Source organism: Aedes aegypti, chromosome 3, assembly GCF_002204515.2.
Source record: "Aedes aegypti strain LVP_AGWG chromosome 3, AaegL5.0 Primary Assembly, whole genome shotgun sequence".
NCBI classification, from domain to species: Eukaryota; Metazoa; Arthropoda; class Insecta; order Diptera; family Culicidae; genus Aedes; species Aedes aegypti.
Window position 1 is genome coordinate 86,046,301 of NC_035109.1, and position 24,105 is coordinate 86,070,405.

The following is a 24,105-nucleotide window of genomic DNA, read 5'->3' on the forward strand; positions in this document are numbered from 1 at the left end:
ACTCAGTTTAGAAGGAAATATTACTGGAAAAATAGTAGACCTGAAGTTCTGAAGTCCTGGGGAAATTTTGAAGGATCTGCAATACCTCAATCGTTCCTTGAAACAGCATATTGATCCATGAGAAGGTTCAGTCAACATAGTAGATTATATAACTTCACTCAGTTTAGAAAGAAAAATTACTGGAACAAGGGAAGACCTGTAGTTCTAAACTCCAAGGTAATTTGGAGGGCCTGGAATGCTCCAAACGTTCCTTGAAATATCTTTTTGATTCGTGAGAAAGCTCAGTGAACATTAAATAACTTCATCGTTTAGTAAGAAAAATTACTAGAACAATTGTAGATCTGAATTTCTGAACTTCGGGGTAATCTGGGTGGCTCGGAATACCCCAAACGTTCCTTGAAACAGCTAATTGATCCGTGAGAAAATTCAGTGAACATGTTAGAATTTATAACTTCACTCAGTTTAGCGAGATAAATTACTTGAACAAGTGCAGACCTGAACTCCAGGGTAATTTGGAGGGCCTCGAATATCCCAAACGTTCCTTGAAAGAGCTTATTGATCCATGAGATGGTTTAGTGAGCATGTTAGATTATATAACTTTACTCAGTTTAGTGAGATAAATTACTGAAACAAATGTAAACCTGAAGTTACGAACACTAGGGTAATTTGGAGGGCCTAGAATACCCCAAACGTTCCTTGAATTAGCCTATTGATCCGTGACAAGGTTCAGTAAACTTGGTAAGTTATATATCTTTACTCAGTTTAGCAAGAAAAAATACTGGAATAAGTGTAGACCTGAAGTTCTGAACTCCAGGGTAATTTGGAGCACCTATAATATCCCAAACGTTTCTTGAAACAGCCTATTGATGCATGAGAAGGTTTAGTGAACAGGAAAGATTTTATAAATTCACTCAGTTTAGCGAGATAATTTCTGGAATAAGTGTAGCCCTGAAGTTCTGAACTCCAGGGTAATTTGGAGGGCCCGGGATACTCCAAACGTTCTTTAAAACATCCTATTGATACGTGCGAAAGTTCAGTGAACATGGTAGATTATATAACTTCACCCAGTTTAGCAAGAAATGGAGGGCCTGAAATACCTCAAACGTTTCTTGAAGTAGCCTTTAGATCCGTGACAAGGTTCAGTAAACATTGTAGATTATATAACTTCACTCAGTTTAGCGAGAATAACTACTGTAACAAGTGTAGACCTGAAGTTCTGAACTCCAGAGTAATTTGGAGGGCCTGGAATATCCCAAACGTTCCTTGAAATAGCTCTTGAGATTCTCAGAGGTTGGTAGATTCTTTTTGAATTTGTAATGTTATTGTTTTAACCCAAATAATTACTGTTACGGTTGTAGATTTCAAAGAGTGTGCTTCAGGACAGTTTGGACGTCCTAGAACATCCCAGGACATAGCAAAGCAAGTGAAATAGTGTTTTTGTTAAAAGAGTAATTCTGTATTATCTAGCCTGAACATCATGTATGTTCACAAACAGCATTTCACGCTTCGTATGTACTTATAGTTCAATTTTCCAAACTTCAGGATGTTCAGGATGATCTAGGTTGTCAATTAGGTCATAAAGGCATATACTTCATATTTTTCTCTGATAAAAAAGTATATTTGGGACAACTTTGCCGAAGACAGTATGTACATTTGTTCATTGGTTCTTTTTTTACAGCCTTTTTTGTACTGCGGTGCTGGCCCCAAAGGGTTAAATAGCACTCCACCTTTAGAATAACTTTACTGAAGACCCCAAGTTGTGAAGTTATCTGGATTTTGCGATATACCGGTTCTTGAGGAATACATTTTGGTTTATAATTCCCAACTGTTTTACAAAGCATAACAGCGCGACTGCTCGAAGATTAAGAAAGGCTGTCCTCATTCACCAATGCTTGTCATATTTTTGGAGGCGGCGAAATCTATCAGTCGTGGGCCATTCACGTTCGGTGGTCGCTGAACCTTCCAATCTTCGATCTGAACTCTTGCCTCTGACCTGAACGTTCAAATCTCCTTTGATCAATATTATGAGCATCGGTCGTATGTGCGTCCTTGTCATCATTAGTGCTTCCGGAGTCAGGGAAATGCACATTTATTATGTTAATGTTGATGAACCAGCCTTTGATCCTCAACTTGCCTATTTTTTTCTCTGATCGGCCATTGTTCCTGTCCAGCACACCTCCTGTAGTGCTACCACGAGGAGGTAGGGATAGGAGTTGCTGGGCTAGGGACCACACATAGGGGTCTATTTTATTCCTTTCGGTACGCGAAGTACCTATTGTACGCCATACCCAGCATTTACCAACAATTTAAAGGTTGTACTCCAGATTTACTTTTGAAACCAACTGGGATGCCATGGAGGTTATAACAAAAAATATCTTGTTTCAGCAGGGTGACTGCAATGCAAAAAATCAATCCCACTCAAAGCATGACAATGATAATCCTCTCAATTTCAAAATAAATTGGCATAGTTCCTAAAAATATACTTCCAGTCACAAAAATCCAACAATTGAATTAAAAGCCTATTCTTCTATTATCCTATCAATAGCATCCATTCGATATGAAAATTGAATACAATTTCATTAACTTTATTATTCTTTTCTGATTGTTTTTTTCGCAGATGTTGACCCCGGCGCAAATAAATAAAATGTCATCACTACAAACCACCGCGCACCCTTCAGTCAGCACCTGCATTTCCCAAAGGGATACGAGAAAAATTGAATTAAAATGTGCCGACGCGTTCGTTGTCGTCCTGCAACAATGATGTCAGGCACAAAGTGACCGAGTGCGTAGCAGAAACCATAAAATAACAACTCAAACCAAAAAATTCATCCCGTCCCGTCCGCGATGCTCCCACTCGACCGGGAGGGGTGCTGTCCAGCGTTTGAGTGACTATTCGGGGAACGTTGAAAACCAGGTGCGGATTAGAGTGGCTCAGAAAATATTACAATTTTCTAAAAGTCTCAGTGCTCAACTCCAAATTGAAAGGTATGCCTATTTATAGCATTTTTGAGGAACAATCCAACTTCCGAAAAAAAATTAAGAGCTTCCGCCAGAAAAATGATCGTTTGAAATTCTCTGATTTTTCTTTATCTATGGATAATTTTTAAGACATGTACAAAATTGATTTTTATGTTCTTTTTGAAGTAGATTTTGAAATTATGATTTATGTACTCATTTTTTTTCTGAATTTGTAATCTTAATTCGATAGCAGATATGAAGTTACTCTTATGAATGAACAGTGTAGACGTACTTGAACGGGACATTCCCGGACATCTATTAACATATTTCCGATTTTTTTTTATCAAAAACATTCGTTATGAATTGTTTAACCAGGTATGGATTTTGGAATAAAAAAGTACATATATTTCATGTTAAATATTTAATAATTAACGACTAATAAAAAATAAATAAAACTATTTTTTACCTTTTTTTATTGAAATTTTTGTAGGCTACGAAATTTTATGTTTGAAGAGAATTTAGATAAAATATAATCGTTTTCCATGAACTGAACTGGCGGAACCTCAAACCGATTTATTAGAAAGTTGACTTGTTCTTTTTAAAAATGCCATAAAAAAGCATATTTTTCATCCTAAGGTTCAGCACTGACTTTTCTAACACTGTTTTTTTTCTGTTACACCCTAGTGCGAATGGTTCAACCGAGCTGCATATCCCGACTGCAACAGTGGTGATTCGTTTATTCAAACCAAACAAGAAGAGTGTCCTGGAGAAGAAAAAATACGTAGAAAAAAAGTACGGTGTAGTGTGTTTCGCGTTCGTTCCTGCCATGGTGACGGTGAACGACTCGATGGTCCCCGGTTGGGATTCACCGGACTATTTTCGGTTGTTTAGCGAGGGTTCAGCAGCCTCCAACGAGAGCGCCGTTGTTCGTCCTGGGAGGTCCTCGCCGTTCGGCGGGCTGTCACCGGCCAATCAGAGTGGGTCCAACGGGGGTGTAGTGGTAGTAGGTGGGTCCAGTGCCAACAGTAGCAATAGTAGTGCCAGCCCTGCTGCGGTTGCCAACGGTGTCTACCAGGTGTCGTTCTACGGGGACCGTAATGAAACGCGACTTGGGGCGGGGGCGGCTTCGGGAGGCGACCGGGAACGAGGCGGAAGCAATTTTATGCTACTGCTGGAGGATTTCGGTGAATATTTTTACAACTATAATGGAACTGGACCACCGAACGATACGCTCGGGCTCGGCGGCACCAGTGCCGGATTCCCCATCAACTGTACGGTCGCCAACACGACCTGCGACCTGCCAAGCGAAGGTAAGCCCGGTGATTAGAAATGTAGGCAGGTTATGGGTTATATGAGTACAGTGAATGCTCCATTTACGTAATGGGTCGTGGGATACGTAATATAGCTTAACGCAAGTAGAATCATTACGTAAATTGAATATCTGTTATATGGATGGAATATTCGCCCGCAAAATTCAGTTTTTATAAAACTGCGCTTTTTCAAATAATGGGTTAAAAATGAAACTTTTATGACAAAGCTTGTAAAAGATTATGTTAGTTACATACACTACCCGCCATAAGTATGGAATCGCATCACCTAGTATTGCAACACCTCAGTTGAATATTGCAGCACCCCCTAAAAAGTTTAGCATCACCTAAGAACTTTCGCCATAAGTGCACCAATCGATTAGAGTTCTGAGTTTAACATCAAAAGGCTGAAAAAAAAACTGAGTAAGATAGGCTACAGAAACTAGGTGAGCAATGGTATTTACCCTAGGAATTGAACGATTTTCTATATCATGTTCTACAATTTTAATGTATATGTCGAATGCAATCAATGAAAAAATCATTTATACAGCAAAGGAGCAAATTTTCAATCGGTGGAGCTAATATTCCCTACGTGATAAGTACTCTAAATTGATCGAAAGAAGATAGAAGATTTAGTTTACTACGCTGCTGAATTTGTTCCACTAATCTCCTTGAGTACTCTAACATTATTCTGTTAGAAAGGGACCAGGCCAGGAATAAGAAGAATAGAGTATGCGTAATCTGTTTTAGTAGAAGCCTCGAAATTCAACATGTTGAGTGATAACAAGGTGAAAAACTCATTCTACTGCTTAAAATCAAGATGGCGTCAAAATCCATGGTGACTGCAAAATTTTTCAACTTAAATTAATGCTTTTATTATTCACTCGACTCGAAGAAAACACCAACGATTGAAAACTTGTTTGTTTTTAGTAGTCATCAAAGTGAAACAGCTAGCTTGTCTTCCTCTGATGGAAAAGATGCATGTTTGACCTCACTTCCTGGCCTAAGCGGTGTCACCTCAATGGCTCCCAATAAGGGCAGTGGAAATGTCAAAAGTGTAAAATTGACCACAGGGGATAAACCAGCAGGCCTAGGTAAGGGAAAGGACAAATACCAAAATCTAAGACATCCCCCAAAATCAAAAGTTGATGATCCGCAACATCCAAAGAAGGACGGCAAACGTCCGGAAAATGCGGAACGCCTCAGCAATGATTAAAATCCTCCAAGTGAATCTCCATCATGCTCAGTGCGCAACAGATGTGCTTTGCAGGAGATTCACAAAAGAACACCGTTCCGTGGCACTGATTCAAGAGCCATGGGTCAACAAAACTCGAATACAAGGTATTCAACTAAACTCGTGTAGGTTGGTATATGATGACAGCCAGCTCTCTCCCAGAGCAGCTATTCTAATACGCAATGATACTAAATGTTTTCCAATTACAGAATTCATCAAAAGGGACATCGTGGCGGTCAGGATGGAGGTTTCTACTGCTAGGGGCAGTACTGAGATCATTATGGTTTCGGCGTATTTCCCTGGCGACGCAGAAGACATTCCTCCTCCAGAGATGGCTGCTCTTGTCTCTTACAGTCAAAAACACAACATCCCCTTCGTCATCGGTTGTGACGCCAATGCTCATCACCTTGTATGGGGAAGTACAAACACAAATATCAGAGGTGAGCATCTTTTGCAGTTTCTTTCCTCCAAAAATATTGACATATGCAATGTCGGTGATAAGTCTACATTTGAAAACATCTTACGACAAGAAGTCCTTGATCTGACTTTATGCAGTCAATCCATCTCGGATAAAATAAAAAACTGGCATGTTTCTAATGAAATATCTATGTCAGACCATAAACATATAGTCTTCGAGTGGGAAGGGGGTCTAATGATTCAAAAGTCGTTTAAAGATCCCAAGAAAACTGATTGGGAAACCTACTCAGCTATTCTCCGTTCTGAAGACTATAAAATAGAGCCGAATATTCAGACTATTATACAGTTAGAAGCAGCTTCGGATTCTATAAAAAACAAAATTCTAAATGCTTATCAAGAGAGCTGTCCGATCAAAAAAGTTAGTTCGAACAGAGATGTTCCATGGTGGAACTTCAAACTTGATAAACTCAGAAAAACCGCTCGGAAGGAATTCAACCGAGCCAAACGCACTTCTGATTGGAGTCTATATCGAAAGGCTCTGACAGAGTATAACAAAGAAATGAGACGAGCAAAACGGAAATCATGGGTTCTCATGTGTGAAAGCATTGAGAAAACTCCCGTAGCTGCTCGACTTCATAAAACTCTTTCGAAGGATCACTCCAATGGTTTGGGAAGTCTTCAAAGGACTGACGGTTCACTCACTGTGGAACCTCGTGAAACACTGAGTGAAATGCTAAGAGTTCACTTCCCTGATTCAATCCCACAAACGAGTCTAAATGCTGAAGGTGCCAGACTTGACGTCTCAGTTCCACACGGGTTCCTATCAGGGGATTCAGGAACAAAAAGGGACGCAACCTTTAGCCAAAGAAGCTTTTACTCGCGATAGGGTTGTTAGGGCAGTGAGATCTTTCGAGCCATTCAAATCTGCTGGCATGGATGGAATCTTCCCAGCGCTTATCCAAAAAGAGCAAAAGACACTGATTCCACACATGGTAGAGATTTTTAAGGCAAATCTAGTTCTGGGACACATTCCAAACGATTGGCGTCAAGTTCGAGTTGTCTTTATTCCAAAATCAGGAAAAAAGGACAAAACCAACCCTAAAGCATTCCGACCGATAAACCTATCCTCGGTAATGCTTAAAATCATGGAGAAGGTATTATGCGAGTATAAATTCTAAATTTATGAAAACTATGCCTCTTTCTAAATCCCAATTTGCTTATCAAAGCGGAAAATTAACGGTCTCAGCACTGCACACGCTAGTGAACAAGATCGAGAAAACCTTTAATGCAAAAGAAATCGCTCTTATAGCATTTCTTGATATTGAGGGCACGTTCGATAACGCTTCTTATTCGTCTATAGGTTCGGCAATGTTGAGGAGAAACTTCGACCCATGCATTGCAACCTGGGTACATGCTATGCTAGCAAATCGACAGATCTCATCTGAGCTGAGTGATTCGCGCATTACTGTAATGGCTACAAGGGGATGCCCTCAAGGGGAAGTAATCTCTCCCTTATTGTGGTCATTAGTTGTGGACGAACTGCTAGATAGCTTAGAAAGAAGGGGTTTTGAAGTTGTTGGATACGCAGATGACGTAGTCATTATTGTACGAGGCAAATTTGACAGCGTTATTTCATCAAGGATGCAAATTGCTCTCAATCACACACTCTCCTGGTGTCAAAAAGAGAAACTAGGAATAAACCCTTCAAAAACAACAATTGTACCGTTCACAAAAAGACGAAAGGTACAACTCCACCCTCTTTTCTTGAACCAAATACAATTAGTTTACTCAAATGAGGTCAAGTATCTTGGCATCACACTTGACGCAAAACTAAATTGGAACACCCATCTTCAAACAATCATAAATAAAGGTCTCAATTCACTCTGGGTTTGCTCAAAGACCTGTGGTAAAACATGGGGTCTAAAACCCAGTATGATCATGTGGATCTATAAAACAATCGTTCGGCCTAGAATAACCTATGCGTCCCTTGTTTGGTGGCCTAAGACAAAGGAAGCTACGGCTAGAGCTAAGCTGAACAAAATTCAACGTACTGCCTGTATTGCCATAACCGGTGCAGTTCGTAGTACCCCCTCGTTTGCCCTAGATGCTATACTCAATCTGCCCCGGCTGGATCAATTCATAAAGCTGGATGCTGAGAAAAGTGCTCTTCGGCTAAAACGATCAACAGTCCTACTGTCAGGGGACTTAACAGGTCACCTCAGTATATTAAACGAATTTTCGATAAATCCTATTGTTGAAAAATGTAGTGACTGGATGGAAAAAGTGGTAAACTATGACTCGCCATTCACGGTGGTCTTTCCTTCTCGTGAGGAATGGGAAGGAGGTGGACCCACCATTTCACCGGGATCTATTTAATTCTACACAGATGGTTCAAAAATTAATAATTTGACAGGGTCTGGAGTATACGGACCGAAAACCAAAATCTCTGTCTCTCTTGGACAGTGGCCTACAGTATTTCAAGCAGAAGTCTATGCAATCTTTGAAGGCTTTCACTTGCAACTCAAAACTTGTGTGGGAATTCATTCTTGCACTGAAATCCCTAGCTGAACGCAATCGAGTTAAACTATATTGGATCCCAGGACATACGAGTCTAGAGGGTAACAAGGGATGGATCAACCAATATGTTCATTGGTCCAGAGCCATTCCTTGGCGTTTCAAACTCTGCACTAAACACGGAATTGAACAACTGGTTGTTCGGTCAAATTCAATCAAATTGGAATACAGTTTCCAATGCGAATCAGTCCAAAAGGTTCATAGCAATAAACACGACACAAACACAAAAACTTATAGGTCTCAACAAGAGGGATCTCAGAACATACATCGGTCTAATAACTGGTCACTGCCCAAGCAGATACCACTTATACAAGATCGGTGTCGTCCAAAACACAAATTGCCGTTTCTGTGACGAGACGGACGAAACCTCACAACACCTTCTCTGCTCTTGCAGTGCACACATCCATCGTAGGTTCAAAATATTTGGCAAGCACTACTTACAGCCAGCTGATATTTGGAACGCATCCCCCAGGGAGGTGGTTAGCTTTATCAGGCTGATCACGCCAGATTGGGGGAACTACAACACTGCAACCTAGGACTTCTGCCCATCAATGGCAGATAGTTCAAAGTTCAGTCAAATACGCAAAGTATTCCGGAGGCACATTTGCTACTGGAAAACATTGTGTACATAGAGTAATAGGGTATATCACAATAGTCCTAACAAATGGACGCAGTGATCACACACCCGACAGAAGAAGAAAGTGAAACAGCTTGGAATCCAAAACTATGAAACCACAAATCTCGCGAAAGAAGCATCGAACGACATTGCAATTCCTATTTCAGCTTTCAAAAAAAGTTTTAAATAAGATGATCGACTTCATATTTTCATTATTTCTGCAGATTAGCGCATTTGCAATCGTGAGTAGAGGTACATTCACGAAAGACAAAACTTCGAATTCCTAAAACTTGAATGCCAAAACGTTGCAGAGACAAAACGTCGAAATGACAGAATTGAAAGGGAACGAAAATTTCATGGAAGAATGCTTCTCTTCTGGAACAATAATCAATAGGCCTATTCACATGACGTTCCAAAACAGCTGATCGGGAAGCTCTTTGACAGTTCTTCTATGAAAATGACAGTCTCGTGTATGCACCGGTCCTCTACCAATGTAAACAAATGCATAGACGGACCTGTCACATGAAAAGGCCTATGCTACGTTTTCTTCTATCAACGTTTTGTTTTTTTGACAATATATCCATGAACCATGCAGGCCATTGCATTATGCGCAGTTTCCATATAACTAACTGCGCAGTTTCCATATAGACTAACGGCTAAAAATATGTTTACCATGTCATATCATGTTTATAAGTTTCGTGATACAAATTTTATGTTTCGAGACAAACTTTTAAAAAGGGCCATATACAGTCAACTCTCCATAACTCGATATTGAAGGGATCATCGAGTAAGAGAGGTATCAAGTTACAGAGCACAAAACCAACACAATTGCGATCTAAGGGTCTCTCGAGTTAGCCATTGTAGTATCCGAATCCGACCTTTCACTCCACTTTCGGCCGATTCCTCCATCGCACTGTGTATTTTTTTCTCGATTTCATGCGCTTTTTGAATAGCGCCCAAACCGTTGATTTTAGCGATATAGTTTGTTCCGAGAAGTTTCTTGGTATATTGAAGCGCAACTTTTGACGAAAAAAGTTTTGTGATCAATCCACCTAGCAGTGAGATAGAAATTTTTTTTGGATAGACATATGGTGTCTTCGGCAAAGTTGTACAATTTGCAATTTGAAACAACTTTGTCGAAGACACGATTTTTCTATCTCTTATACTTTTTGAGATATATGCCTTTGTATGTGAATGGCCCCTAAACATCATACTTTTTATCATAACATTTTTCCAAGATTTTTAACATTTTTTGTGTTTTCTACAAAGTTGTTTGTCATGAAAAAACCCGTGTTTTTGCTGAACATAACATTACTCTATCTTTTGAAGTAACAAAGTTATTCATGAATCACTCTTTTTTCAAGGGGTAGTTTAGGTCTCTATAACTGGCTTCGGCGCAAAATGGCGCAGACAACTCTTACAAATCACGAAAGTACCATATTTCCCCTTTCGGCATTTGATAAAAACTTTTGTCTATAAGTGTCTTTGCATGGGTTTTTACTATCAAACAAATTAGCCTTATTAAAACGAATTCGACTGATAATTCTTTTTCTTTAGGAGATAGAGAGGTGCGATGTTTGGCAAAAACACGCGTTTTAACATGTTTAACAACTTCGTAGAAGACATGAAAAATGTTGAAAATTTAATTAAAAAGTTATGAGAATAAATGATTTTAAACGAGTTTTTTCATACAAATGTGTGTACCTTGTGTTAAAAAATTCGTAACTCTTTTACAAGATTTTTAACATTTTTCATGTCTTCTACAAAGTTGTTCAACATCTTAAAACGCGTGTTTTTGCTAAACATCGCACCTCTCTATCTCTTAAAGTAAAAGAATTGAAAAAAGAGTGATTCATGAATAACTTTGTTACTTCAAAAGATAGAGCTATGATATGTTCAGCAAAAACACGGGTTTTTTCATGACAAACAACTTTGTAGAAAACACAAAAAATGTTAAAAATCTTGGAAAATTGTTATGATAAAAAGTATGATGTATGTACAACGGCATATATTTAAAAAAGTATAAGAGATAGAAAAATCGTGTCTTCGATAAAGTTGTTTCAAATTGCCAATTCTACAACTTTGCTGGAGACACCATATGTCTTTTAATTTTTTGAAAAAATAGTTTTTCTATCTCACTGCTAGATGGATTGATCACAAAACTTTTTTCGTCAAAAGTTGCGCTTTAATATACCAAGAAACTTCTCGGAACAAACTATATCGCTTAAATCAACGGTTTGGGCGCTATTCAAAAAGCGCATGAAATCGAGAAAATAATACACAGTGCATCGGCACTACCATTTCTCCGGAATTCCGGAACCTGTTACGGAACCACTGTGTCGACCCACAGTGACTTAGATAACTAATTGAACATCTCATGAATTCTGTATGAAATTCTGAACAGTTTGATGTGTCACATGATATGATTGCATCAAATGCATGAATTAACCACTTCACAGGGCATCCCGGAACTTGTTACGGATCCAATAGGTGGCCAACGTTGCTTTAGATAACTTAAGGCATCTCTAATTGATTCTGTATGAAATTCTACAAATTTTGATAGGTCGCACGATATGGTTCTATAAAATGAATGAATTGGCCACTTTCCCAGGACCCCCCAGGGAACCCAAAAATCTGCCTCGGGAATCCATATGGGCAATGCTGCCATACTCAGATAGCAACGGCTTGGTTCCACCGAAAACATAAATTGGCCACTACTCTGGATGCCCTGGGAACTATTTAACCCTCTAATACCCAAATTTTTATTTTCGATCTTAATATCATTTTTAGTTATCTAAAATCGTTCTAAAAAGGTTTGGGCAATGATTTATTTTTATTCGCAAATCTATGAATTTTGGTTTTTGATTTTTATAATTTTTATTTTTGAACATCCCTATCCTTTTTCATGTTTTCTTAAAGCCTCTTCTAGTTACTGATTTTTGGCAACAATAAAAATTCAAGTTTTCGAGGTACTTTTAAAATTAATAAATTTCAAATATTTTTCTGAAAATATTTTTATTTTCCGTGTAATCAACGGAAACACAGGTTTGGAAATATTTTAATACCACCAACCCCTTCTTCTGTTATAGGTTAATAAAAGAAAAATATAAAAGGTACGATTTATTATATTACACGTTAAATAAACCCCAGGCATTTGTAGGTTATATAAGAATACAATTTTTCAAATAATTTTCAAAAATACAAAAAAGTTTCAAAAGTCATAAACAACTTTTCTCATATGCGTGTTATGAGTCAAGGCTTAAGCCAAAAATAAAATCATTTTGATTTCCGAGCTACGAAAAAATACACAAAATTCCAAAGTGTACCCCGTCTAAAGGCGGGGTTGGATATAAGAGGGTTAATGGCCTCCGGGATTTGCCCCTTGGCCACTTGGTAACCAGTAGTAACCTGAACAACTATCCAGTTGATACGATTCACAACAAATGCATTTTGCTCTTACAAATGCTCTTGCAAATATGACCAATCCGTGGTCCTCTTGGCACCGGTTCTGAGCGGCCAAGTCCAACCAAATTCAAGCCAAATTCACAAAACATAAGCCTTGACGATAAATTTGAGTACAAAAACATTTATATTTGGTGAAAAAAACGGCTACGAAATTTGTATGTCAAATGTGGGTCAATATGACGCGAACACCGTAAACGTAGCTTTTTTTGGACACCTTAGGAAGGTTAAAGGTGTGATTTTTTTTTATAAATATTAGGACGTTCATAGTAATGATTTTGAGCCATTTTGGTTTTCTCAATTATACTCGGAAAAAAATAGCTGGTTTTAAAGGAAAACTGTTAAAATATTTAAAAAAGTGAAAAAGTAATAAATAAAAGTGCAGATATGTGCAGCTAAATTCCTGACGATATTTACATATTGAAATAACATTGAAAATAATTATTTGCTCGGGACATCATGGGACAAAATGTATGGGATTTGTAAAGTTGAGAACTAAATTTGTTTCGCTTCTTTGTTCTTAAATAGCTAATGCAGTATATTTAATTTAATGTATACCTTATATTTGCACTGATTCCTTTATTTTTCTTAAAAACGAACTTTTATATTATGTTTCGTTCAAACTACAAAACATCGTGCTCCAATATTCCAGCAATATCTTAACAGAAGTGTTCACTGCGGAATGATATCCAAGGAAACCCTATCAGAATAAGTCATTTTTTTCGATTATTGGCCACCTGATCGCCCATAGTGGAGAGCCATATTTTCCATATGATATCAAATATTTAAGGGGGCAGGATCCGTCATTGATTTCAGGATTTTCAAACGTAGTTTTTTCGTTCAACATCAAGAAAATTTACAGGAAAATGTGTTCACTGTATTCTATTCTCCAACCGCAACACAGTGAACACATTTTCATCGAATAATTTTCAGTTTGGAACAGAAAAACTGCTATTGAAGTTTCGATGATGACGATAATTACGATGACAGAGCATTGAGCGTTAAATAAGTATTTAGAAAACTTTAAGTTAGACTTAAAACATTTAAGATATTAGTTCTGTGATCGTGCATAATTGCAATTCAGCTTTTCACGACGCTAGTGGCTGCCTCAAACAGCCTCGCTTTCTGGTAGGGCTAGAACGATTTGACATTTGGCTTGGGTCCGTTCAATATACAACAACCCAAGACAAACAGCAAATCAACTGGTCCCTACCAAAGAGCGAGCATGTTTGCAGCAGCCATAAGCGTCGTAATAAGCTGGATGATAACACTGCGGAACACGTTTTTGTCCCAATCACCAAAATACCGCTATTTACTAAATTAAGAGTTGCTGAATCCATTGACGTTTTCAAAAATATCATAGCACGTCTAGTTTTTGAGATATTGATGAGACTACTGAAAATTCTAAATTTGGATATTTCAGCCAACTTGCATGCAAGTTTACCAGCTTGTATGGCAATTAATTTGCTTAATTTGCCACATAATTCAAACTTTATGTCTAAGACAAGACGTGTCAGGTAATAGTGCAAAAATGAAACCAATTACCTGTCAAAACAGACCACTCCTCATTGGTCGTTTTGGCAAAGGCCTACTTTCACATCGTTGAGTTGAATTGCAACAGGGCACTTTGTTGCTAGCCATTAATTAGAGTTCATTAATTAGAGTTTTCACCAAAAGTTTGAACATTTTGCATGAGATCTTTTTGTTTCCAATATTTTTAAATTCGATGTCAAGTTTACCGCATGTGTTCCTACAATGCTAAAATAACTATAAAATACTTAATTAAGAGCAAAATAATGGTATTTTTTCAATTTTCTCAAAAAAATATCGCCGGTTTTGAAAATAAACCTGATTTTTTTTAAAAAAAAAGCTAACATACTCTATTGCATGGATTGAATGAAGGGTACAAAAAACTACCAAATTATGAGCTTTGATATTTGAATTTGTTCAGAAGATTTGATTAAAAAGGATGCACTGGCTTTTGCATCGACAAGGTTATTGACTGAAAAACAACGGGGCAGTCTTAGTTGAGCTGTCACGTCCTGTTCTAGCTTTATGTGTATAATAACACTTATCAATAAAGGAGGATCGAAGTGTGCTGTGGTAAACGAAGGACGTAAAAAATTCCTTGCGTCAAATTCAAGAATTTACAGTTATTTTATAATTAGTAATTGCTGCATGTATTTCGTTTATAAGTGAGTGTATTAAGCAGTAGTATTCTTGTTGAGATGATTTTTAAAGCGATATTGCTGCAATTTCAAAAAAGTGAACTTCCAATAATGTGCCTGAGTTCAGTCGGAGGAAGTGACTTTGGCTTGCGGTGTATCATAAAGAAGTATAATTTAGTGTCGGTCTTGGCGTCCGGACATATACATAGATGACGGGACAATGCACCAAAAACCCAAGGCGACCAGAAACGAAAAATGCTGCATTTGCTGACCACCAAAAAGCTACCGTTGATTGTCAAAGCGCAACTAGCAAGCATTGGCGATTACAGCGGGATGCACGATCCAGGAGTAAAAACAACTAACGTCGGCACATGAAATCTGGTGAGATCGTTTTGAATACTCAATATTATAATTTTGGGTCAAATTGCACACATGAATTCATGGAAAACAACTTCTATATAGCGGTTTCTTATAAGGGGTAAGGGGCAAAATAAAATTTCATCTCGTTTCAGAGAGCGAGCAAAGGCGCTTAAACCAAGGCTCTAGAGCCAGGACATGAGGAAGAAATGCCTATGTCCCATCCGAGGATTTCAACAATGGAGTGTGCATCAACTTTCTTAGCTACGCCACTTCCAACGATTTTACCTAGAACCCTGAATCGAAACGGTTGTCCCCGTTTCTTCCTTTCATGAATTGGAATGGTTTTGCCTATCAGTTTATTCATGCGTGAATAACCTTATAGTCATGATTTTTTTCAATTGCTTTCAACCCCAAAGTCTGCACAGTGGGTCTGGCCTTTTTAATATTTGTATCATATTGCCGATATTCTGCAAATATTAATACTGACAAGAAAACACCTTAATTAATTAAGATATTTCAAGGATGCTTTTCAATATTGGCTGTGCAAGCGCTTAGATTAGATTAGATTAGATTAGATCAATAACACTTATCAATAAAGTTCTCAATATTTTCGATACTCAAAAGTTATTTTTCGGTGGTTCAGAAAAGTATTGCAATTTGCCATATAAGAGAAAAGAAGAATTTTGTATGGAGACTGCAAACATGTTGAAAAAATCGATTTTATCTTAATTTTATCGTGAAATTTCAAGTAAATTATATCTGAAATGAAAGTTTAAGTCCTATTTTACATGCTTGATAGATAAGTTCACAAAAAAGTTTATTAAATTATACTTTAAATTTCATGTAATCATCAATCAAACCAGTGTTTTATACAACTTTGGTAACCTGTAGCTAAAAATTGTGACGTGCTGGAACATTTCGGAAAATGGCTTCAGATTCAGCAACCCCAAGTCTACTAGAGACACATAATTTGATCCATGAGACACGCGAAAATTATATTTTTGTTACGCTGTGTAACCGATGATCACTGGTTATCGTAATCCGGGGTAACATTGACCGGAATGACTCATTTCGTAAAAAGTTCGAATCAGCATTTATTGATAGAATGTTTTCAAAGCATAAAAAATGCTTCTTTCTCTTATACTCATGCGCTAATGATTGGGATTTTTGAGAAAATTGCGTTTAGTGCATGCGTAAATTTGAAGCAATGGTTTCTGTTTGCACGCGCGGGAAACGGATCGGTTCGGATTACATAGAAATCAGGTTCAACTTCACTCCGTATAACTAAACTTTATTCTGGCAATTAATAATCACAATAAACCACGGTAATTAAAAACAACTTTATTGCGCGGACTGAAAACGAACGAGGGCTATATTTCCGGGCGGTCTGAATGTAACTAACTTTAATCTCCTATGTACAAGATCAGCTGGCTGCTGAGAGATCAACTGCTCCTATCAGTAACTTTCTCTTCTCATGTCGCCCATCTCGCTATGAAAGGGGTAGCTTAAACGCATATGGCAGACAGAGATCAGCAGTATCACTATCTGTGGAACATGTTTGCGATTGACTCATTTCTCTCTGTTAACCTTCGCGTAGTCAATTTCTATCATAATGGATGGTGCTACCGAAGATTCATGTCTCACATGTGTTCTGCAAACATTATTACAGTCAACCCTCTATAGGCCGATATTAAAGGGACCATCGACTAATTGAAATATCGAGTATTGGAACAGCAATGCTATGGGGATCATCATAGTAACCATTAAATTTGATTTTTAATATGGTTACCTAAAAATAATGCGCTCTTGGGAGGGGCTAGGCATTGGATTTAAATAGAAAGCGTTGAGTTTGGATGGGCATCTTATTCTTGCGAAAGTGGTGCCCTTTTCCGAAAAAGGACCACGTGATAAGGGGTCATTCAAAAATTACGTCCATCATTTAGGGAAGAGGGGGTCTATGAAAGTGTGACAGTACGTATATAAGGTATTGGAAAAGCGTGACAGAGGGGGGAGGGGGGTCTAGAAATTCCAAAATACGATGGACGTCATATTTGAATTGTCCCTTATTGAGCTGAAATATTATTCAGGTTAACTTCTGCGTCCATGAGTCCTCTCGTGGCGTAGGGGTAACGCGCCCTATCTAGAGAACAGGGAGTTGTGAGTTCGATTCTCACCGAGAAGACGTGTAACTTTTTCGCAAACTTCATATCAATTTGTCCATTTAATCCAATTGCAAACTATATGTAATGTTTAGTTTTTCGGTAGTACTTAGAAAAGAAATAGAGAGAGCTCTACGACCTCTCATAGGTATGACGGGATATTTTGAAATTATATTAGGATGAAAAAGGCCATAGGAAACGTTTAGTAGACGTTCTGACACAAATGAATGATATTTGGGCATTGGTTCATATTGGAACAAACTCATCGAATTTTGCATTTGAAAACTCTCTTAAATTTAACGGAGTTTGTTTTCAGGACGCCAGGAGTTTGTTTTTGTTTTTAGTTTCGCGCGTTTGCGGGACGCCGGGAGTTTGTATTTCGTTTTCGCGTGTTTTGCTGGGCAGTGTTTCGGAAAGCCCAAGCAAGACAGTTTGTTTTCGGGACGCCGGGAGTTTGTGTTTCGTTCTCGCACGTTTTGCTGGGCAGTGCTTGGAAGAGCCAAAGCAAGACAGTTTGTTTTCAGGACGCCAGGAGTTTGTTTTTGTTTTTAGTTTCGCGCGTTTGCGGGACGCCGGGAGTTTGTATTTCGTTTTCGCGTGTTTTGCTGGGCAGTGTTTCGGAAAGCCCAAGCAAGACAGTTTGTTTTCGGGACGCCGGGAGTTTGTGTTTCGTTTTCGCGCGTTTTGCTGGGCAGTGGAGTTCTGTTTGATCTTTCGACCTTGACGCTTGCTTTTGCCGGAGTGAGCGACGAGGGCAGGATCAAACATGTCGCGCGTCGGTCTAGTAAGTGAAAAAGTGGCGTGATCGGGGAGTTCGGTTGGAGTAAGTGAAAAAGTGCCGCGATCGGTTAGTTCTGTTTGATCTTTCGACCTTGACGCTTGCTTTTGCCGGAGCTAGCGATGAGGGCAGGATCAAACATGTCGCGCGTCGGTCTCGTAAGTGAAAAAGTGGCGTGATCGGGGAGTTCGGTTGGAGTAAGTGAAAAAGTGCCGCGATCGGTTAGTTCTGTTTGATCTTTCGACCTTGACGCTTGCTTTTGCCGGAGCTAGCGACGAGGGCAGGATCAAACATGTCGCGCGTCGGTCTAGTAAGTGAAAAAGTGGCGTGATCGGGGAGTTCGGTTGGAGTAAGTTAAAAAGTGGCGTGATCGGGGAGTTCAGTTGGAGTAAGTTAAAAAGTGCCGCGATCGGTTCGTTCTTTTTGATCTTTCGACGACCTTGACGCTTGCTCCTGGGCAGTGCGTCAAGAAAGTCCGAGCTGTCGTCCGTGTTTTTTTTTCGGGTCGCGCGCCTATTTTTTTTTCTGAGTGCTAGCCGCGCAAACGAGTGAAGCTGAAAGTGAATTGTGGCTGCTCAGTCAAGGATAACGGATCAATTGGTGAGCTCGTTTCATGCTACTATTTCTAATCTATAAAATATGTATGACTGCACATTTAATCGTTACAATGGTGGGATGTAAATATGATGTTTCAACAAACTATGGATGGTTCGTCACTGTGAGTGTCGACACAAACTCTGATTCATGATTTATTTATGTTTAACATATACCTTTATTTTTGTAATTAAAAAAACTTTGAATGGTTCGACACTACAAGTGTAGACTTGCGAAAGGTTCACTTTATTCAACAAACTTTGGATGGTTCGCCACTGTAAGTGTCGGCATAAGAATAAGAGTGTTCTATGATGTCCCAACCAATTGAGTCTTTTGTTTCTTTTCAAATGAGTAAAATATAATAACGCATGCTTTCGTACTGACAGCTGTAGGAATGTTACATTTAGGTATTTGTTCAACAAACTTTGAATGGTTCGTCACCTCAAGTGTCGGCATAATTTTCCTCTACATAGAAATTATATGAACATTTATATTTACGTATAAGCATGTATATATCTCACAAATCATTGTTTATCATGGTCTAATCGCTTATCAAAGTGAATCCTTTGACCCAACGATCCTCCCCATTAACAAACATCCCTCCCAGTAACCTTTGTGGAGATGCAGAGGCAAACACGGTCTCCAAATAGCAAAGGTTACACACTAACATTCCTTCCCTCAATCCCACCTGACTGCAAGGACGTGGCCGGCGCCGTTATTGACCTTGTATAAATAGAGGCACTGAATTATGCACACTGAAGAAGATTATGGCCAATCCCAGCTGAACTTCTAGTTGATTCTTTGTGCATTTTCACTGACTTCGGTCAATCACGGAATAGCAACCATTGATATGTGTAGTCAGTCTAAGCTAAGCTAAGCTGAAAACTCTCTTAAATTTAACGTTCAATCGATTGTCCAAATAAAAAAATGTATACGCACGGAGTTGTGTAAACAATCATGACGGCTTAAAAAACACTGGACAGCAAATCCGAAAACGAGAATAAAAATATTCCGATGGCGTACAAAACGAACTGGCCTGCTTGGGCTTTTTGGATGAAAATTCCATTTGTATCTCCTTAAAAAGCTTCGTGGCCGTGCGGTTAGAGTTACCAAAATTTTAGCCGCATCGAATGAAGGAGTTAGGGTTCCACTCCCGCTTCAGTCTGGAAAGCTTTTCGCTAGGAATGCTTTTCGACTGTGCCACTGGGCGTTGCATGCTAGTCCGTTGTGTAGTGTGTTGCTTCTTTCAAAGGTCGTCCACTGGAAGCATTAACGTATCGGTGTCTGTAATGTTACTGCAGTTTACGTAAGTATTAATTGCGTAAATTGAGGTTTCACTGTCCGATGTGTTGCACTTTTCGAGCTTGTTTGTCCACTCCGGCCAACACAAACAACAACAACAAGTTGTTGGGCCATGTGTATTAAAACTTAATTTAATGGACTCGGGCCTCCGAGCTTCCGAGAGGACCCGGTTGAAAGCGAGAGCTGTTATCGCCACATCGATTGCAGTGTAGTCGGTAGCTAGAGCTACCTTTATACGGGAACAGGGGAATAAAGTTGCTTTGTGAAGTAAATGAACTGCACTTAGCTATGCTGACCGCGATCCATTAGAGGAGAATTGCAGTGCTTTGCATATACCACGTGGATGATCTGTTTCATCGGTGAATATTGAATACAGCAGTTCAATGTTAGGTTGAATAACGCAGCTAAACTTGAAGCACAAAAAGTTTGGACATTTCATAGTTTTATAGCAAACCTAGTGTGCTGGAAAAATACTTTAATTTTGTTAAGGCCAGTGACTTATTTGATTTCAATGAATAAGGTTTGCATTCCTTGAAGACTCAATAAAATATGTCATATAAAGATAGCCGAGATTTTTGTTAGTACTGTAACACTCAGCTGAGAAGCAGGATTAATTCCAGTTGGGACAAGAAGCCAAAAAGAAGAAGTAGATATAGCTTTAAGCAGTAAAATAAAGAATGAGAAAAGTTTAGATGGATTTAAATCTTCTTCATTCCTATTGATCAATAATTCATTACTTTCTCAAAAAGAAAGCAATTGAAATCCATTAGGGACATCTTCCTAACCATCTTTCGCTTCCATTGATTGAAATTCAGAGGGTTCTGGTCAATCCCACAGCCCCACCACCCAATTCTTCCTAAATCTTGTCACTTGACTCAGCACCTCTTCCTTACAGAAAAAAAGCCGTTCGGCCCAACTCTTTTTCCACTCGACTGCAGATAAAATGATTATTGTTCGACCCTTTTTTCGTCGCTCTGTGGTTTTATTTCAGATGTTCAAAGACAGTAGCGGACCATCGAACAGTTCTTCATGCGCCAGAGGTCCGAGTTGATTCACTTTTCATATCACATTGGGCCGAATCGTGGAGGTGAAATAGTAACAAAAGGACCAAAATATCCAGCACCAAATTTTATGAGAAATGGCACAGTGGATTGCTCCCCATTTACGTTTCGTAATCTTCCCGCCTAAGTTAGTTACAATTAGGATTCCGGATTGCAAAAGCAATGTTTGGACTTTTTTGTGTTTTGTGGGAAGAATGATTCCCGAAGGAAGATTACGAAGCAAATTACACGTATAATCCTTATTACGAAATTGGTTTATGTGTGCGAAATGCGCCGGAAAAGATGTCTGCGAAGGGCCCACCAGTGGGAGATGTCTACACGGTGCACAGTGGTGCGCCTTTGTTCAAAAGTCGGACAAAACTTCATAAGTGTCCCAAATCGATTGGAAATTAAAAATTACCGACGCTTGAAGTTATCTTCATGGAAACATAAAATGTCTTGAAAAATATATTTTGAATTTTTTTTTCGATTTTGAAAACGTTGTTCCTGAAAAAAAAACCTAAGATGAATTTGGAGACTTGCTCTTAAGAAGTGGCCATTTTGATAATTTGTCCGGTCATGTGCGCCACTGTGCGAAACAAACCCAACAAGAATCGTTAAATTTAATGTCCAAATAAAGCAACCAGCCGTGTTTTGGTGGCCCCGTCGAATGGACAGGACCGCGGAATGGCAGAGCGCAAATGGAAAAACTTCAGCGAAGAAACCGACCGAAAAATGTGGTTGATCATTTCCCTAGCTGCCACTGCCATCTCGCGTGGTCGGACGGTCAGTTGATGAGCAAAGGAAGCTGAATAATTTGGTCTCTGGGCTTGTAAGGAGACAACCAGCTTCTGCGGTGTTGATATGCGAGGTTTACGAGTTTGGTAGATGTGATTTGTGTGCTTTCAAATGGCTATGAATTCCCAAATCTAATTCCAATTTGAGATTAAATTTGAAAAGTTGCTACTGCTGAGCAACCGTGAGATGTCTCAGTTTGGCGTTATTTTTATCACAAAGCCAATTGATGGGGATCAGTTTTATTTGAACTAGACACTTTTTTTACTTATTTATAAGTACCATTTCCAACATTACATTCATTTCTTATATCTTGGTGTTCTGTGTTGGAAAACACTATCATCTTATTTTGGTAAAAACTAAATTTAGCTTTTATTAACATTTTTTTAACAATATATTATATTCCATTTGTCGTAGCAGCTTTCAAAAGGTGAGTTGATTTCACCTACTTAGAAGAAAACGCTCACAATCAATTTGACCTAAATATATAATGCATTAATTGTGGCACTAGAAGATTGTAACGATTTTGTCTAAAACGATTGATAATTTTATCCGACGTTTGTCTGAATCTTCAAACATTGGATATTATATGGAACTCATTAGTACTATACCAGGGAGGGAGCTTCAGAATCATTTTCAAAATTTTATTCGGATCCTCTGCAGAGTTTTCTTTCTAGTATTACAACAGTTTGTTCCTATTGGTACAGCCTTCAACATGGCTAGCCTGAAAATTTGTTTGAAGATCAAAAGCTTGTTCTTAAGACAGTTTCAAATTTTTGGTTTCAAATCTCAAAAAAGTTGATGTTTTATATGCCTATTAATGATCAACTCGATCATTACGATAAAAAAAAGTTTGGATTTCTTCTGGGTTTGGACCCAGGATCCAAATAAGTTTCAGTATTAACTGCTATATTTATGGATTGTACCCCGTTTGGCATAAAGTCGTTTGGCATAATGGCCGTTTGTCATAATGGCCATTTGGCATAATGGTCGTTTGGCATAATGGTCATTTGGCATAATGGTTGTTTGGCATAATGATTGACTTAGAATGAATATCGGCATTTTCGAAGCTTTTACCGAGATCAACACCACCGACCTTATAGCAAAAATTTTCGTAGGCTCTCAATAAGCGTGGTGGTCGTTCAGGGATATTCCAAGCTATGAATGTCAAAAATTGTAGAGAGCATAACTAAATGAAACTCGTGACGGGTCTGGTGGAAGATCTTTTCCGAATAATGCTTTTCATAACATCCCAGAACATAGAGTATTGTTGAGCTTTTTGCGATACACATATTTGAACATAGTAAATTGACAAAGAAAGTTCGCAGTTATATTAAAGGGAACGGGCATAGAATATTTCTCTGCAGATCCAGCTCTGTCCCAGTTTGGACGTAACACTTGGTGAAAATTACTTGGTAAAAGAAGGTTAAATTTATTTTCAAAATATTAAAAGCTCTTATCCATAGATCTATTATTGCAGCATACTGCAAAAATAGCCTAAATATGTTTAAAATATTTCAGGCTATTTAAATTCGTTTAAAATATTTAAGACTCTATCGCAAAATATCTTCTCACAACATAACTCAAACAAACAACACATATTTAAAAAAAAAATTTGTGGCAAAACTTTTGAACGAATTAATATAAATTGTAATTTTGACAGTGTACAACAAAAACACTGTTTATTATCGAAAGAAGGAAAAAATTGTGAATGAAATTTTTTTTCCAGCATATCTCAAAAGAAGAGTTTGCAAAAAAAAAATATGATGAATATAGGCAGGTTCTAAAGTAACTATCATTCCATCTTGCAAGAATTGATAAACAACACAAAATTTACATGGTTAACATTTGCTTAACTAAATAATAAAATTTAAAACAGTATAAATATAAAGAACAGCCTAGAAGGTAAAATTTATGATTAAACCAATAGAAGATTGGACGCCAAAAATTATTGCGGCATAATAAAATGAATTATAATTGCGTTCAGTATCATCGAAGTAATTTTGCTTCTTTTCCCTGAATGTCGTTTCTCCGAATGCCGGTTCCCCGAATGACCCTTTCTCCCAAAAAGTGGTGCAGTTCAAATAGGTGCTATAAAAACCTTCAGTGGCTGGATGGTGAACGATAAAGAACGATAAGCAATAAAAAGAAGGAAGTATTCTGTCATTTTCGGCTATACACATGTTGGCAAACATGCTGAGGACGGTTAAACTCGAAAGAACCGCCAATTAAATAAATAAGGGTGCATATCAGATGGCTAGTTCGTTCACCACCCGAAATGTATAAAGTAACGACAATTATGAGTGCCACAAACTTTTCGGGGAAGTAGGCTATTCGGGGA

General features: G+C 38.3%; 1 protein-coding gene across 1 annotated transcript in view; it reads left to right on the forward strand.

Moving 5' to 3' along the window:
- Positions 1-24,105, forward strand: part of LOC5564275 (dopamine D2-like receptor) — a 754,420-nt gene that overhangs the window by 9,020 nt on the left and 721,295 nt on the right. Inside the window, 2 exon segments of the mRNA XM_021849536.1 lie at positions 2,618-2,985; positions 3,643-4,268. Coding sequence (XP_021705228.1) covers positions 3,785-4,268 — 484 coding nt within the window. The 5' untranslated portion in view covers positions 2,618-2,985; positions 3,643-3,784.